This window comes from Apodemus sylvaticus, chromosome 1 (assembly GCF_947179515.1).
Source record: "Apodemus sylvaticus chromosome 1, mApoSyl1.1, whole genome shotgun sequence".
In the NCBI taxonomy this organism is placed as follows: Eukaryota; Metazoa; Chordata; class Mammalia; order Rodentia; family Muridae; genus Apodemus; species Apodemus sylvaticus.
Window position 1 is genome coordinate 162,334,912 of NC_067472.1, and position 18,708 is coordinate 162,353,619.

General features: G+C 38.4%; 1 protein-coding gene across 2 annotated transcripts in view; it reads right to left on the bottom strand.

Moving 5' to 3' along the window:
• Nucleotides 1–18,708, bottom strand: part of Gas2 (growth arrest specific 2) — a 125,789-nt gene that overhangs the window by 44,751 nt on the left and 62,330 nt on the right. For both annotated transcript variants that reach the window (XM_052161825.1, XM_052161835.1), the window contains 2 exons: nt 12,446–12,509; nt 5,173–5,314 (listed from right to left, as the gene is read on the bottom strand). In XM_052161825.1, coding sequence (XP_052017785.1) covers nt 5,173–5,314; nt 12,446–12,509 — 206 coding nt within the window. The remainder of the gene's footprint in view (nt 1–5,172; nt 5,315–12,445; nt 12,510–18,708) is intronic.

Genomic DNA, 18,708 nt, shown 5'->3' on the forward strand with positions numbered 1-18,708 from the left:
GCAGTCTTGCTCCTTCTCCCTGGTTCTGGTAAATGGCCTCAAATAGCAGCACCTCTTCCATCTCTAACAGGACAGCAGAGCACAAATGGCATATAATTGAGAAGAAATGATTGAACACAGAGGACACAGAAGAGACTTTTCACATTGGGCATTGCTAGCAGGGAACTGGGTAGATGTAGACACTTGATACTGACTGTGAAAATTAGATTGTGCCTTGGGAAGAATACACATTTAGGCCTCATTCACAACTGCTTCATTATTCACTTACAAATACTTTAGACAACAATAAATGAGATGTAACATTTACCTTGGGTAAATGCCAAGAAAAATTTCATGTATGCACTACTAAGGAATCAGCTCAGAGGGTAAAATGCTGGTAATACAGATATGAAAACCTGATTTTGGATCCATGTCCAAAAAAAAAAAAAAAAAAAAAAAAAAAAAAAAAAAAAAAAAAAGAAATCACATAAGTCCATACACTGTAAACCCATACACTGGGTGATGTAGAAAAGAAGATCCCTGAAGCTCTCGGCCAGCTAGTTGGCCTAAAACTCTGAGTTCTAGGCTCTGAAATACCACCACCACTACCACCATAAGGTAAAGAGGTAAACAGAGATATACCAGTGTAAGCCTCTAGCTTCTGTCTCCATGAACACACATGTACACACACAAACATAAGCACCTCCACAGGTACACAAGCACACAATCTTTTATGGAAGTTAACACAATGAAAATATTTTAAAAAATTAAAATATATTCAAATATGAATTTAAAAGAAAAGTATCAAGAAGTATGTTGAGTAACTACCAACAGCTACAACATGAAAGAGGTAGTTCAAAGGATGAAAGAGTTGTAAACACACTGGGGTAGAACAAGGAGAACTGTGAGGTATCAATGAGGCAGGGCTTCAGGGGCATCCTAGAGGATCCTATTGATTCTGACTCCAGCTTGCATTGTCTTAAAGCATGCTAGCTGCAAGGACTGCTGCCACAGAGGAGTTTCAAGACACAAGTGATGGTAATAATAGGCCTGGATCTCATAATGAGAGCTGTGAGGTTCCCCTGGCTGAATAATTAGGAAGTAAATGTAACACTGGCAAGATACTCTTCAGGCCTGATGCCACAGTATAGGGGGAAAGAGTGTAAGTACATGTCACAGCTGAGAGGAGGAGTAAGAATGGGTGTGGCCCTGTGGACACTTGATTTTTGATAAAGAAGCCAGAACCATACAATGGAAAAATGAAAGCATCTTCAACAAATGGCGATGGACTAACTAGATGTCTACATGTAGAAGAAAGAAAATAGATACAATCTTTTTCTGCATGAAACTCAAGTCCAAGTGGATCAAGGACCTCAACATAAAACAAGATACACTAAATCTCATAGAAAAGAAGGTGGGAAATACCCTTCAATGCATTGGTACATGACACAATTTCCTGAGCAGAACACAAATGGCTCAGGCTCCAAGACCAACAATTGATAAATGGCACCTCATGAAACTGCACAGCTTTTATAAGGCAAAGGACCCTGTCAATAGGGCAAATCAGACTCAAAAGGTGAATTATGGTATGCACTCACTAATAAGTGGATATTAACCTAGAAAACTGGAATACCCAAAACATATGCCACACATCAAATGAGGTACAAGAAGAAAGGAGGAGTGGCCCCTTGTTCTGGAAGGACTCAGTGAAGCAGTATTCAGCAAAACCAGAACGGGGAAGTGGGAAGGGGTGGGTGGGAGGACAGGGGGAGAGAAGGGGGCTTACGGGACTTTCGGGGAGTGGGGGGCTAGAAAAGGGGAAATCATTTGAAATGTAAATAAAAATTATATCGAATAAAAAAAAAGAGCCTATAGATTGGGAAAGGATATTTATCTGACAGAGGACTACATCTGACAGAGGGCTAATATCCAAAATTGACAAAGAACTCAAGAAGTTAGACACCAACAATCCGAATAATCCAACTAAAAAATGAGGTACAGAACTAAACAGAGAATTCTCAACAGAGGAATCCCCAATGGCTGAGAAGCACTTAAAGAGATGTTCCAAGTCCTTAATCATCAGGGAAATGCAAATCAAAACATATCTGAGGTTCCATCTTACACCTATTGGAATGACTAAGATAAAGAACTCAAGAGCCAGCACATGCTAGTGAGGATGAGGAGGAAGGAGAAGATTTCTTCATTGCTGGCAGGAATGCAAACTTGTACAACCCCGTTGGAAATCAATTTGGCAGTTTCTCAGCAAACCAGGAATAGTTCTAGTTCAAAACACAGCTATACCATACCTGGGCATATAACCCAAAGAAGCTCTACCATACCCCCAAGACACTCAACTATGTGTACAGCAGCTTTATTTGTAATAGCCAGAAACTGGGAACAACCTAGATGTCCCTCAACTGAAGAATGGATAAAGAAAATGCAAAACATCTACACAATGGAATATTACTCAGGCATTAAAAACTAAGACATCATGAAATTTGCAGGAAAATGGATGGATCTTGAGAATATCTTCCTTAGTAAGATAACACAATTCCAAAAGGACATGCATGGCATGTGCTCACTTATAAGTGGATTATTGGCCATAAAATACAGGTGCATGCTATACTTTATGGGCCCAAAGAAGATAAACGAGAAGGAAGGTCCAAGTGAGGAAGCTTGAATTTCACTTAAAAGGAGAAGTAAAATAGTCAAAGAAGGCAGATGGAGTGAGAGCACTCAGAAGGAGGGGGAAAAGGAGGGTAATGGCGGGTTCACAATCAAGTGTTGGGACAGACAGGAGAGATGGCTAGATGGCCATGAAAATGAATGGACACCTGTGACTAACAGGGGCAAGGATGGGGGCAGGCATCTCCAGGAGGAGACAGAGACCTGGGATAAGGGAGGTGCTCAAGAATCAGTGGGGGTGACCTTTGTGACTCACCATACTGGAGGAGATATGGAACCTGAAGAAACCACCTCCTGTAGCCAGACAGAAACCTCAGTGAAGTGACAGAGATACCAACCCACCCACAAAACTTTCAACCCCAAATTTATCCTGTTTACAAGAAATGCATGCGTAAGGGATAGAGCAAAGACTAAGGGAATGGGCAACTAATAAATGGCCCAACTTGAGACATCCCAGGGGAAACAGCAATCCCTAACACTATTAATGATATTCTGTCATGCCAGGAGACAGGAGCATGCTGTCCTCTAAGAGGCTCCACCCAGCAGCTCACCCAAATAGATGCCCACAGCCGAACAGTGGATGGAGCTCAGAGGGAAAATCATTTTGAATGTAAACAGAGAATATAGAAAATAAAAAAAAGAGACCAAAATAAAGAGATAATTAAAGACAAAAAAAGAAAAGAAAAGAAAGAAAGGAGAAAGTATAGCAGGCCCCAAAGGGGATAGGAACTCCACAGTAAGACCAACAGAATCAACTGGACCCTCAGGGCTCTCAGAGTCTGAACCACCAACCAAAGAACATACATGGGCTAGACCTATGCTTCCCCAATCAAATGAAGCAGATGTGCAGTTTGGTCTTCATGTGAGTTCTAAACAACTGGAGTGTTAACTATGCCCAAATCTGTTGCCTGAATGTGGGATATGTTCGTGTAGTTGGGCTGCCTTGTCTAGCCTCAATGGGAGAGGAAGTGCCTAACCTCACAGAGATTTGAAGTGTCAGTTTGGGGGGATGTCCACAGGGACCCCACCCACTCAGAGAAGAAGGGGATGGGGATGGGGGAAGGTTGGTCGAGAGGGTAATTTGGAGGGTAGCAGTGAACCAGCTGTAAAGTGAAGAGTTAAAAAAAATAAAATTAAAAAAGAATGGGTGTGGCAGCATGGAGAAACACATTTATAAGAAGACCAAACTTATGCTATGTATAAATAAAAAGCATAAAACACCATGGAAAAATTACTCTCAACATGTAAAGAGCATGTTATTATACAATGTCATCCAATTATAAAGGTTAAAAATGAAGGTTTATAAGAAGCAAGGCATGTGATTGGTACTAAAATGATTCCAAGAACACCTTCCTGTGGTATCAAAGATCCCTGACTATTTGCACATTCTGAGTGGCAGGAGCAGCTATCAAAACCAAGCTGGATTAAAATGTATTGCATGCCATACCTTGGTGAGCCAAGCTCAAGTATACAACCTTCGTGGGAACTCAGAGCTGCTCAGGCAGTTGTTACATTTCTGCTTTTACAAATTTGTCATGTGGAGAAAATCAAGATGGGCACATGTCTTTCTGCACAGGAAAGCACCCATCATCCCAATCTCAGCTCAGACCTTAGTGAAGGAAGGGGCCTGCAGTACTTGCAGCCTTGTATCCTAACAACTAAAAGCATCAAGGTTGCTACCAGCCTTCCATGGACTTTGCTTGCTCTAGCAAGACAATCTTATACCTCTAGCACTGTCATGTCCCATAAGCTTGCAAGCGATTATAACCCATAAAAGCCACACCAAGACAAGTCATGCTTTTTCTTGTTTATTAATGTCTTCATATATTTAAGATATGAGTATGACATCACATGGAAATAATTTTCAAACATACCACTACCAAAAGCAAGGATTAATATACCTAGAAACTACTTATCCCTATAATGGTTATGTCACTGCAGTGTGTTCTAATCACCAAAGCTTGTGCCTAGAGTCCTGCAGCATAGACAGACACTAGAGTTAGATAAACACCTGCTGGAACCTAAGTTCCTCTCCTCCTAGAATCAGGAAACTTCAAATTTTCATGCCCCCATGTAAGCAATCTTCCTTTTAGATATATGAGCTCTCAAAAATAATAATAATAAAGGCCAACTCTGGCCAATACCATGTAATCAATAAGTACAGTCACCTTTTCTGCTAGATGAGTTGTCCCCTTCCTCAACAATCCTCAAGATTCCATCCATGAAAGGAGGTATTGGGAACTAATAAGAATGAGAAGTGTTTTCAGAAAAGATTTTCAAGGAGTTAACTTATTTCCTAGATTTTCAGATACTGTTCAATGGAATTAAGTGGCACTTTATTTTAAATCACTGGTTCAGTTTTGAGTTTCAAGATCAGCTGTAGAAGCACAAATTTTCTCACTAGAGTTAAAATGAATTCAGAGGAGCTGAAATGCATGCAGCTATGTCAGAATGATTTGAGAGACCAGGGTAGGTTTTATAGTTGGAAGACTTGTAAATTTCACTCACTGCATCATCCAGTAAGTTTCCAGTACTCTTCTTTCCTGAAGACTTTGATGAAGGAGAAGGTGAAGGAGATGGGGCAGAAAGTGTCTCTTCTTGTTCAATTTCTTTTTCCAGCTTTATCAGACCAGGAGGCTCAACACCGTACCTTTCAAAAAACATCAGACAGTTATGTATTCACATGCATATGCTCATAGTATAACAGTGCAACAGCTGTACAGAATTCTGGATTCTGAGTGCCAAGAACTACAGCCATTTTAAAATGGCACAGGTACCCTAACACTGAAATGGAACTTTGTGGATTAGCATCCTTGGAGCAAGGGAAAACGCATGTAGCTGCACCATACCTGTAAGTGCACAAGCATGGAGGGTTATGATTTAAGCATACTCAACATATTACTGTCTCAGCAACATGAACACACACAGGGAATTTACCTTAAACTTTTTTTCTTTATCAGAATTGACAATATCAACACTATAACGAAAGTCTGATTTAGAAAATAATCTTGGTAATGACAGAGATTAAAACAGAGGGTTGGTATCAAAATTATAGGAGAACCCAAAAATTAAAAACAAGAAGTAACTGATTCTACAGAGAAGAGATTCATTGTAAGTTGTTCATTTCCTATACAGCAAGAACATTGCACATGTTTGCACAATGTTACAAGCTGTTAGGAATAGGACAAACATTATTACTCAGAAAGAAAACAAGAATACTTCAGAACAACAATGTATAAAAGATCTGTAAGCTACATTTTTTTAGAGACTTAGCGTAGGAAAAGTGGGGGGTAGGTAAGAGAGCACATGATAGTGTCATTATCCTTGTATCTCCCACAAGCAGGTTTTCCTTTATTAAAATTTAAAGGAAGATGCACTAAGTTGTATAGGTCTGTATCAGCTTTGCTTAGTGGGGGGTAGGAAAGATAATTCTGAAACTTGACAGCTATGAGGCATTGAGAAAATCTAGGCATAAACTTTCATTAACAAAAAGATGAATGTATGCAGAAGACTGAGACAGGACAGACTCTCCAATAAGGATGTCTTGGTGTCAGCTTACCTATTCTTTCTGAACATGTGATAGTTCCAATAGAGAGAAAACACTACTTGGTAAGATTAAAAGATTGTTGTGAACCAAGTGATCACAAGTGCACACTTGTGATCTGAGCACTCAGGAGACAGAAGCAAGATGCTAATTTTGTGATCAGTCTAGATTAGTTAAAGGAACCCTCTCTCCAGATTAAACAAGAGAAACAAACCAGGAGTTATTAAATAGCACACAATATAGTCCATGAGCAGAAAGTAAGTGTTGATACCATGCTCACAACTCTTAGTTGAGCACTGTGTCAATTCGGCAGCCAATATCAAACCTTGCCTATGTGCTCCAGGGATGGATTGCTACTTTAACAGATATCACTGTAAACAAGTGCAGGACAAGTTTCTAGGGAGGCAGATTTTCTCCTGGTGCTATGTGATCCTGACAGAGGGGGCTCAGTTGGTTCAGTTCCTGTCCTCGTGACTCATGACCCACACTTCTCTCTGCCATGAAAAGGTCATGGTTAAGTTGATGAGGCTTCACTAGTTCACCTGGTTCCTCTAGGGAGAAGTCTCCCCCTCCATGGGTCCCAGGCCATGTCTAGTCATAGACACTCAACATGTCTGTTAACTTGTGCTTTTTAAGTCATAACAGAAACACTGTGATTTTTTTCTTTTCTTTATCTTTTTTTCCCTTCAGAATCCAGAGAGTAAAGGATTTTGTGCATCGGATGCCTTTCCAGGGATGCAAAGCTTATGTAACAATTAAGTACAAACAGTTTACAATGCCACAACAGCTTCTAATCTAGTCAGTAACTTTTGTTCCATAGTAAACAGAGAGTTGCTGAAAAGATTAGGTTACCACAGTTTGTATTTCTACCTTTTTGTATTTATAAACCAATTAATGCATCATGACAAGACACATGGTGTACTACAGATTCTTTTTTATCACCAGAATTGATTCACAATAAGCTTAGATTTCCTAACAGGCCAGAAAGACTTTAGAAGGGAACCCTCTAAGCTGTTAGACTTCTGTGGATTCTAAGCTCCATTAAGGAGGTATAAATCTTGTCTGTGTTGAATGTTCTCAAGAGAATAATATAAGCCTGGTTAAGTCTGGAGGAATCTGAGAAACTGTGATCATGCCAACTCCACATCAATTGTAAGTGAAAACATCATATTTTAAAATATTAATAGATTATAAAATAGTTTATATTCACCTACAGGTGAATGAAAGCCATCTGCCAAGAACAAGGTGCATATTCTTTGTCTTAAAAAAAAATAAAACAAGAGCAAAAATGCCATTAGAGCAGCAACAGGCTAAGCTCACATTCAACACAAAACAAACAAGCCAGCTTTGATGAAGTTAGAACAGAATCACACATGGAAAATGCTTCTTTGGAGAGTCTTCTTTACCTGCAAGAGCTGAAATTCTGTTGTGTCACTGACACAGAAAATCAGCACCAAGCTCAGAATCCAATGCTTAATTTGGATTTTAAATTCTTCAAGCTGCTCAGGATAGAGGAGAGTAGTACCAGAATGCAGATGAATATGATTTGTTGGCTTCCTGTCCATCTGGGAAATATCGGTAGCCTATCATGACGCATCCCCAAGGCTGGAGACTTGCACCTACAAGCCAACTTAGTTGTCATATGCATTTGTTCTTCAAAAGGCAACCTTGATTTGGTATCAGTAACTTCTATATCTCTTCACATACCCATTCCTTCTATAATGTTTTCACAAATTAATGTTTCTTAGAACAGGGTGGTAAATTTTGGGGAGAAGGAAGGTATTTTCCTAAGCCTCAATAATGAATTCAAGCAGAGTCATCATGGAAGTTGAATTCACTGAAGCTAAGTCCTGATTTCTGCAGGGCAGATATGGTCTAAATTCCCAGAGGCAGGACACTTACTTTCATCTCACTAAAAAGTAAGATAGTCATAGGTTTGGCAACTGTAAAAGGAGAATATAGGAATGGCTCTCTCATTTTGCTGGCACAGGATGTGGTGTTTGGGATTAAGCTAACTGAAAGAAATACAATACCAAACTCATTCCTGACCTAGAAAATCTATTCAAACTATTTAGTAGTCTGTATGTTCCAACAAGAGACATCTGTGTTCCATTGTAGTGGGGTCGGGGGACAAATTTTATAGACTAATGAAACTCCCTCTTTGTAAGGCATGTAACAGATGGTTTATAGATTCTTGCCAGATAATCTTGCCCCATTTTCCCTATTTTAAGACAATGTAAACTTAGATTTATATGTGGAAAATGTCCCAGTCATGGGAAAGGATGCATAAACTCCCAGCAGTCCTTGCAGGTCCTCCAAGTGAATCAATTACTGATCTTAACACATGATCACTTTTCTTTTAAGTAACATTTCATTAGACCATGACTGAAATAGAAGATTAAAGAAAATATCCTTAAAATATTTCCTTCGAATAGTTATAACTTGTTTTAGATGAAGAGAACAGCTCAACCCAACGTCATGAGATAACCTGGTGTGCAATGACACCCAGATTTGCCACCAAGCTACCATTTCAGAAGCTTTCATTTTTATCACTTAGATAGCCTTAATTCTGTAGTTAGAAAAGGTGTTGAAATCATAGTTATTTACTTCTTCATTTTGCAAAAATTAATGCTAAAATATCGGTCAAAACAATCTTTTGATTTTGTTGAGTTGCTTTGGTCAATGCCCTATTTGTTTGAATTCAGAACTTTTTTTTCTGATAAACTATTAGAGCTTTTTCCATCTAACAATGACAGTTCTGTTTAGTTAAAACCCAAAGAAATTTTACTATGAGAACAGAAGTAATGTCACCATCTCAGGGTCCAGATTGGCGTCAGTTTTTGAAAGTGTTCTGTTGAGTGTCCCTTGGCAGAAAAAGAAAGCAGAGGCTCCCAGCATCGTTTCTGAAGTAATGGTGATGCTCTTAAGAACATACATGTAAAATCTGGAGCTACCACTTAGAATGGAATATAAGAAAGCATCCCCTATCAGTGCAGAAAACACAACATTCAAGAGATTTCAGGAACTTCACTAGGATCAAACTCATCTTTACGGGAGAAGATGAATGTGGCTTCTGGGTGTGCTCTGAAAACCACTCCTAGTTTGGGCCAACATTGTTCAAATGCATTAATCTGCGTGGCCTTCAGCAGCAGACACAAGGGAGGAACGAGTGACATCAGTATCTAAATCTATAGCTGAACCTCAGGCAGAGCTTAGATGTGACATCAGACTGGGTGGGGTGGGTTGTCTTTCCTACATGCTATCTTCTTCAGGAGCTTCCAGTACAACCAAACAACTTGAATGTGTTCAGAAAGAAGCAAACTGGCATTTTTACCTAAATAATAGTTTATCTGACTGGCATCCTTTCAGCTGTCTGACGAAAGCAACAGCAAAAGGAATGCATTGTCCCATTTTCTTTTGTGTTGAACAGTATATAGTGCTTCAATCAGTTGAAGGAGACAGAGATATAATCAAAAGTTCAATATTGGAACTTCAGGTTGATCTTAATCTCAACTCCACCATGAAGTACTTACTTCCATGGTGTATTTTCTGAAATAGATGTAGCCTTTATTTTAACTCATATGGTCATACAATGTGGGTGCATACAGAGCACTATACAATCACCACCACCTAAATCATCTGTGCTGCTCTTCAGATACAAGTTACCATATAGTGTTCCACCTGTGCATGAAAGCACTGGGATGGATCCCCTCTACCCTGGGCTCCCAAGAGCACATGGCTGCAATCTTAACACTGGAAAAGTTGAAGTGGGACACCAGGATCATTCTCAACTATACAAAGAGTATGAGGCCAGCTTGGCCTACTGGGCACTCTGTTTCAAAATAAACTAATTGACTGACTAATTACTTACTTACTTACTTAATTAATTGTAGTGAGGAGAAAACTTTTCATATGGCATTTTAAATTAAACTTGATAAATATATTATTATTTTCTTCATTAACTAAGATCTGAATTAGATTACACTCCTGTGTCAAAGGTAATTAATTGTTGTCAGATCCAAAGCTGGTAGCCATGCTTCAGTTTTGGTGGTGGTCATAACTAGAAATTTTCTTTCTAAATTAAAATATTAATGTGATGAAAAACAGTTGTAAAATAAAATTTTGAAATGACTATCAGCCACATGAGGACTGTAAAAGCCCCAGCTACTCTGAGGAGTCTCCTCCTTTGGAGGCAGTCTTTCTGTGGCTATGCTCTGTTCTCTAAACTTGACCATGTAATGCATCCATTTGTACTGTTTAGGCACAAAGTAGAATCTAGTGTTTTTCTCATATTTAAACCATATCACACACTACTTTCTTCTAGAAACTTCAAGGCCTCTCGGTTTTTTCAAGCTGATTATCTCCAAGGCAGCTGCTGACTGGTCAGGCTTTTCCTTAGTGCCTGTTGCTTCTATGGGATGAATGTTGAATCTGCCTGAGGTGGAAGGCCCAAAGCTAGTGCAGGAGGCATGTTTCTGGAAGCAGCAATACCTCTGTCCTACTGTGGAAGAACTGAAGAGGCTTGGCCTTCTGGCTGGCTAGGGGATGCAGGCTCATGCTGTACCTGAAAGGTAGCCCCTAAGTGATGAAGGGCAAGCGTGTCACCTCTTAGTTTTTAAACAGGTATCTAGACGTCTTGTGGAGCTAAGAAAACCTTTAAATGCCTCATTTATCATTCCTTGTTGGCTAACACACAGTAACATTAATTTTAATTAAAACTACTGAAGCAATCTCTTTCACTGTTATTACTGAGGTAAAATAAAAAGTTCCTATATATTCACTAAATGTTGATTGGCTGTGGTGATTTAAAGAATTTGAGATCGCTTCAGACTGTTAATCAAAAAACGTATATTTTTTTGGCAGTGTTTGTTGCTGGAGCACAATATCCAAATCTACAAAGTTTTCTATCTCCTAATCTTCTATGTCAGTTCTCCATCTAAATTCACCCTATATTATCTTTCATTCCACTTTACTGGTTCATGTGATCTCAACACCTACATGCACATAAAGACAAGCAGGCATACAGATATAAAGGCATAGACTATCCCCCTCTATGTTCCAAAAGGACATGAAAAGAAATGTATTTAATTAAATGGAACCAAGGATGTCTTAGGCAAAAACTGTCCTGCCCACATAATGACAGCGCTATGTATCAGAAAAACATCTAAAATCATTCAACATTTATTTTCCTTCATGATATCTTCAAATCTTATCTTCATTTCTTCTCTATATTTCATAGAACTATAAAGAGCCTTGTTATACAGTTTTCAAGGTTCCTAGAAAGAAAGCATGAAACCAGAACAAATTGGTATGTCTAACATGGTCTTTTCCTCTGCTTACTTAGCTAGGATCACTACAATTAATTGGGATTTATCTTAGAGGAAAAAAATTCAAAACATATCTTTACATAGAATAAAGGGGGCTAGAGAAATAACAGCTCAGTGATTAAGGGCAAGTACTGCTTTAGAGTACCCACAGAGGGAGGTACATAGCTACCTATAACTTCAATTCCAGGGACTCTGACAAGCTAGTCTGGCCTCTGGAGGTACCTGCACAAACATTCATAGACCTTCACATACACATACATGCATACACTTACTTAAAAAAATCTTATAAAACCAAGTCTCTCTGTTAAAAACATAGAAAATTATATAAAATTTAAACCTATTCAATTCAAAAGTAAAATCTCTGAGGGGTGAAAATTGATAAGAGAATCCAGAAAATATGTAAATGGAAGACTAAAAATATTAAACAGAAATTAAGGGATGAAAGGAAAGGAAATAAGAGAGAACAGATGGTGTCAGGCAGGGACCTGCAGAGATGACTCAGTGGCTATAGGCTCTTCCTGCCTTTCCACAGGATCCACACTGGGCATATCACAACCCCTGGCAACTCCAGTTCCAAGGAGCCCGATGTCTTCTTCTGGACTCTGCTCCTAAATACACCTGGGTCATATACAGACAAGCAAGCACATAATACCTAGGGAAGCTTCTAAGGCATTAAAGAAGATGTGTTTCATTTAAACATATCAATAACAAAGACTGTGCTGACCACATGATGCAGTGCTAACAATAGGAGAGGCATACTCTTAGCTATGGCTCTCCATATGATCCAAGAAAGTTTATTTGCTAAATGGGTTCTTACCATCTGTTAGAATGTCAACCATGAGAAGCCAGCATGCTTTTGTTGCCTGAGGCTGAGATGTGCCTGCGTCTTGACCAGAGAGGTCTTACCTACCTTGCTGCAATCCGACCAAGCTCTAGCAAACAGAGGCACACTTCTCGGGGCTGCTTATGCAGAACTGGAAGAGAAGACAGACATAAACACCTTTACAAAAAAAAATACTGTAAAGTAACATTGTGGGACAGGCTTGCCAATGACCCTCTGGTTGCCCTCACAGTCAGAAACGAGCTACTTTTCATTCTGCCATTCATAAGACTCATCCCAAACCCTCAACTGAAGATGCACAGTACTTTTGGAATCTACAACCATACTGTATCCCAAACCCAATTGGTCCAATGAACTCTCACTATAAAAGCATTGCCTTCAATTAGTAAATATTAGTAAGTCTATGTTTGATACACATATAGCAGTAACTATGATATAAGTAAGATAATTAAACATATCTCATGTAAACTGTGCAGTGAGGATTAACCTTTTGAATATATTGTGTACACTCCTGATTTTATATAAGATTGAATGGATAAGGATAAAATTTATAAACTACAATTCTTTGTTTACCTCCAAATAAAGGCATTTGTCAAATGGGACCTATAATTTGATGTTCTCTGCTAATCAACAACTGATAATTTAGAAAAAGACACATTCCACTCACTGGAATCTTAAGATATGTATATATAAAAAAGGTATCATCACACAACAGATAAGCAGATGAGAAGCTTTTTTGAGTTGCTATGACACTACTGCATAGTGAAGCTGTTCTGTGAAGGGTCTTGGGCAGATCAATGCAGATGAGACAGACTTGCATTGGTGAGGCAATGAGAGGAGCACATGTTGCTTGTTCTATCCTCCTAATCAAAAAAGTGGGGCAATTAAAAAATATTATATTCATCATCAAATAAATCAATAATGGGACAAATCTTTTCATAGAGAAAAGTCTTCACAAAGTTATTATTCTAATAAGATAAAACAATATTTATTGATAAGAAAAATAGAAATCTTGTTCTAATTCATAAAGCTGGAAATTTATTTATTTATTTATTTTTTTGATTTTTTTTTTTTTTTTTTTTTTTTTTTTGGTTTTTTGAGACAGGGTTTCTCTGTGTAGCCCTGGCTGTCCTGGAACTCGCTCTATAGACCAAGCTGGCCTCGAACTCAGAAATCCGCCTGCCTCTGCCTCCCAAGTGCTTGGATTAAAGGTGTGCACCACCACTGCCCCACAAGCTAGAATTTTATAATTCAAGTCCCAATCTCTATTCACTTTCCCTAAATATTCTAACTTCCTGTCTCTACTTATTATATAATGAAAATATTTAGTCTAATGATAACAACAGGATTTGCTTGGGGTAGATCTCAATATTAAACATATTTATATTTTGACTATTAAAATTTGTGATTTCATTTGCTTAGAACAGACATTCAAATTAAGTTTCATTAATAATTTGGCTATAAAATGTCACTTTTAAACTTAAAAAATCAGAAATGCTTACTTAAAGCATAATTGATCATAGAAATCCTAAATGAAAAATATTCCCATTCCCAATAAGCAATGGAGCTTTAGCTATACAATGGGGAATTATTATAGAACCAACTAAGGGAGGCTTGAATAGTTTCTAATTAAATAAATATTCTTTACATAAATCTGTGTATTCTCATACTACCTACCTCATAAATACATAAATATCCAGCAACAAATGTGCCAGCTGACTGTGGCTAGGATGACAGTCACCTCATGAAGCTTAATGTACTGTTCAATCAACTTCAGCTCAGTGACTGTGGCGTGTGGCATTACACAGATAGAAATGTCAAACAGAGGACAACACTGAATACCACAAAAACAGAACTAAGAGACTAAAACCAATCTAACTCATCCATTTCTAAGGACATGGTACTAAAACTAAAGATGGCGCTCTGAGTGGGAGGAAGAAGTAATGGAGGTGAGGAAAGGTGCCCACTGCTTCCCTCTTCTTCAGTCAGAGCTGTGTGAAGAAGGAACAGTGTCATTCACTTCTTAATGGAAACATCAAAATAGTAGTGGTCAGAGCAAGTGAGACCAGCTGTTAAAAAGCAACACCTGACACAACTATCATGAGTTTTTAGCCAAATGAGTACTGGAATTCTGATGAATTGGTATGAGTATGCAGTGGCATGGAAACCAGGCTACTACACAGAAAATTACATTTGTTCTGAAGAAGACCAATGATGGGGATAATATGAGAAATTTGGTAAGAGGTTTGCATAGTAATTATTCATGTCTTCCTTTCCTCATTTGCCAAAGTAAAACATTTTGCATGCTAAGCTCAAATGGTGATTCAATGTGGATATGTCAGAAAATCAGTTTGGCAAACTGGAGTAAGATCAGGGTCCCCATCATCATTCTAATAGAACTAACCCAGAGACTCTAACAGAAACAAAACTGTCTGAGATGGGAGGGGGGCGAGGAGATAAAGAAAAGGAAAAAAATGACAGTGATGCATATGAGTGCCAATGCCATTTCTACACAATCTTAAAAGTTAATGTAACACAGGGGAAAAAAGTAGAATATTTCTTAGGAAGAATTTCACAGAAAGACTGAATTTCAATCTCAAATTTTAATGGAATTATTTTCCTTTACATAGTAATAATAAAATTGATTCAAATTTTTATAGTTGTAAATTATTTTCTGTCATTGACAGCCTTCCAAATATTGAATAGACTCTGACAAAAGTGGCAAGAAAAAAAATACAAAGAAAATACTGTGAATGATGACTAGCACACCCTACTGATTCACTGTGGTGCACATTGCAACAGCGACTTCACCACACATGATGCCTCTGCCACTTGTTGTGTTAGGATCCCGAGGATGGTAACAATCTTGTAGGGCAGGTTTGAAAGCAAGAAAGATGAAATTGACTAGCACATTGTGAAATGATAAGAATTTAGCTTAGTTAAATGCTTATTTAATAAGCCAAAGTCACTTTCAGCATTGTAAAACTGGATTTAGAACCCTTTAATGGCATAACGTGTGTATGAGACACAGGAGTCTGCCTTGATTGAAGGGAACAGACTATGGGTATGGGTCCAAACTGCAAAGGTACAGGCATGAGTGTGAGGATCACAGGTCTTCTCTGTACTGCATGTAAATCTGTGTATTCTCACACTGCCTACCTCATAATATTCCTGTGGTGATTAGATAAAGTATTATTATGCTAAATACAGTACTTAGCAAGGGGGAAACACTGGCCTGAAGGCACCTCTCCTTTTCATTATTGCATTTTTTTATTGTTATTAGTGATTTGCTGAAGAAGAGTAACATCATTTGTTTGAGTCAACTAACATCATCAGTTTTGCTTGTTTCTATGATCATCTTATTGTACCCTTGCAGTGAACCAGGGATAGAATTCTTGGGCTACAGAGAGGACTCAGCCATTAAGGTCACTGGCTGCTCTTCTAGAGAACACGGCTTCAGTTCCCAGCACCCACATGGCAGCTCACAACCATCTGTAATCCCAGTTCCTGGGGATGTATCACCCTCACACAGACAAGTATACAGGCAAAAAACAATGCACATAAAGTTAAAGAAAGAAAAAAAACCACTCTAGAATAAAAAAAAAAAATACTGCATACTTAGGACATGCTAATTTAGAGCATCCTATGACAATGAGTATTTTTAATATATGGGGGAAAATACTTTATAGGCCAATATACATACAGTCTGGCTATTACAGTTTATGCTAGATTTAAATTTAAATAATAATTACATTTGTACACGAGTTGTGTTTAAGACCTAAACACCTTGACATTGCTTTCTTTAGAATAAACAATTTAGTGGAGTCCATCTTCAATAATTAATCTGGAGGTATTAGGTGCACAGTGAATGGTTTAGGAACTAATGAACCAAATGCCCATCTCTATAAAGGCAGAAAAATCCCAGCATGCTGTGTGAGCTAAGGCTCCCATCTCAGTCCTCTGCAGTCCCCATTTCTAACATATTTCCCCAGCTGCCTTTTAATAGAGACTTCTACTGCAATGTGCAGTAGGAAGCATTAACTCACTCTATCACCATGGCAATATGGGTTTTTCTTTGAGGCAGTGGTTTTTCCTCTTGCTGTCTTTCTCCTGAAAGGATTCTTTAAAACAAAAGAGCTCACCACCAGAGGCTTTTACAAGATATTTAGAAACTCTGACCCTGATGTCTGGGAGAAAAGCGGCATAGCCTCCAACTCAAGATACTCATGAAGCCAGAGCTATGGTGCACACTTTAATGCCAGTGCACGCTCGGGAGATAGAGGCAGGCATAGAGCTCTGTAAGTTAAAAGCCAGCCAGGGCCGAGTAATAGTGATGTTGACTGGCAGGCTACAGGGGGTGGCATATGTGCTGAGTTTAGCTGTCCTTGATGAATGCACAAATACAATCATCAAACCTGAGCCAATGTAGACCCCACCCTGGAAAAGGTGCAGAGCTGCTCAGTATCCTTTCGAGCAACTTGGATTCTTTAAAGTCCCTGAAACTGCCACCCAGTAAGCTACTCAACAGTCTTCATAAGCTGGGTGTTAGTCTCCTGGACATTTTCCTAGACACTGTGCAGACAACTAGTTCTGAAAAGGCATGGCTAAATTTCTAAGTAAAAGCTGATTTGGGGGACGGTGGTAAACATCTGAAGTCCCAGCACACAGACGTGAAAGCTGCAGACCCAGGAATCCAGATCACCCTTAGCTGCACAATGCATCCCCTAGGTTGGCCTGCACTGTTTGAGGCCATTCTCAAGAAAGAGAGAAAAAGAACAGAAATAAAACATAATAAATTAATGACATGAATTAAAATGCTAAACACTATTTTTTTTTTAAGTAAAAGAAGCTTCTAAAAGAAATCTACGACAAAATAACCCTGGATAAAATTCCAATGAATACAAACACGTGAGTCAGTAGCATGTGGCACCGCTATCCTGCTTTAATATTAACACCTAAAAAATAAGAATATTCATATCAATAGACTAATAACAATATTGACTTGATTTTACGGAGAGACATACTCTTACAGTTTTTAATACAGACAAAAACAAAAACAACAACAGAGGGCATATCACACAGGGGATGCAGGCATCAAGTATTGTTTTTCTGATGCAGCCAGTGACCAGGCAGTATAGGCTGGGGACAGTTATTTGTGAACGGCAGAGAGTCCATCTTACTTTAGTGAGGCCATAGATTTGCCATGGAGAATGTCTGGAACCATAGGTCACGGGCTTTGTAAAAAAAAAAAAAAAAAAAAAAAACCTGCTAGTCACAATGGTGCATGGAAAGAACAGAAACCACACAACAAGCACAGGCACAGGGAACCAGAATTAAAAAGGGCGACAGTCACATGAATCACACAGTGCATGCTACAGAGCAGACAGCAAACCCGTTTCTCGGTGGGCAGATTCGTTCTCTGAGAAACAGATGAATAGTCATTGCGCTCCAGGTCCTACAATCAGTCAACAACATGTTGATATTGACACCAGTACTGCAAGCAATCTGCTGTGCTTTTAGAGTTTCCCTGACCCTCCCTCTATCTCCCAGATAATAAAAATGTGTACAAACAGACAAAATCAAACACATTAGTGAGGGAAAAAGCTAACTTATTCCAAAAGAGTTTTCTTTTGTTATTTGCATGTACTTCTTATAAAATAAATGCACAAATTCAGAAAAAATGTATTAAACATTAAAAGCATGAGAAATATCACACAAGAACATCAATTTATGGCATAATTTTAAAATATTTTAAAGTGGGAATAAATCAAATATTTCTGACTTTAAATTACAAAATGAGTCACATAAAAATAACCAATGTCATTTTAAAGGTGGTTAAAATATCTTAATTGACATTTGAAAACATGTCAATTACTGATGGAAAGACAAATATAGTCTAATAATCTTTATATATTTCTTTTGAAATAAAAAGTACAAGTGTTTTACTGCTTTCTAACCTGTTTTTTATTCCATGTTTTAAAATTCACTAGAATAATAAATGGAGAAATATTTTGATACTAGGCTTAAGAATGGCATAAATTCAAAGAAATATTCCTGGCCACCTTTTTCATGTGAAACACAAGCATAAACACTGAGAAGGCATTTTACACAGGCTAGCATCTACGTAAGGGACCAGGTAGGTTGGGGCAGCTATCACAAGGACACAATCAGAACTAGAGCTGCACAGGGCGTGCAGAAACACAGCCTCTGTGGCAGAATTCCACACAGTTCTCAGTCACCTGAACTCTACAGCCTCAGAGTAAACTGGCTTTCATAATATACTAATGTAGGAATGGTCAGTAAAGGGTCCTCTGTATCACTCACTCTAATTT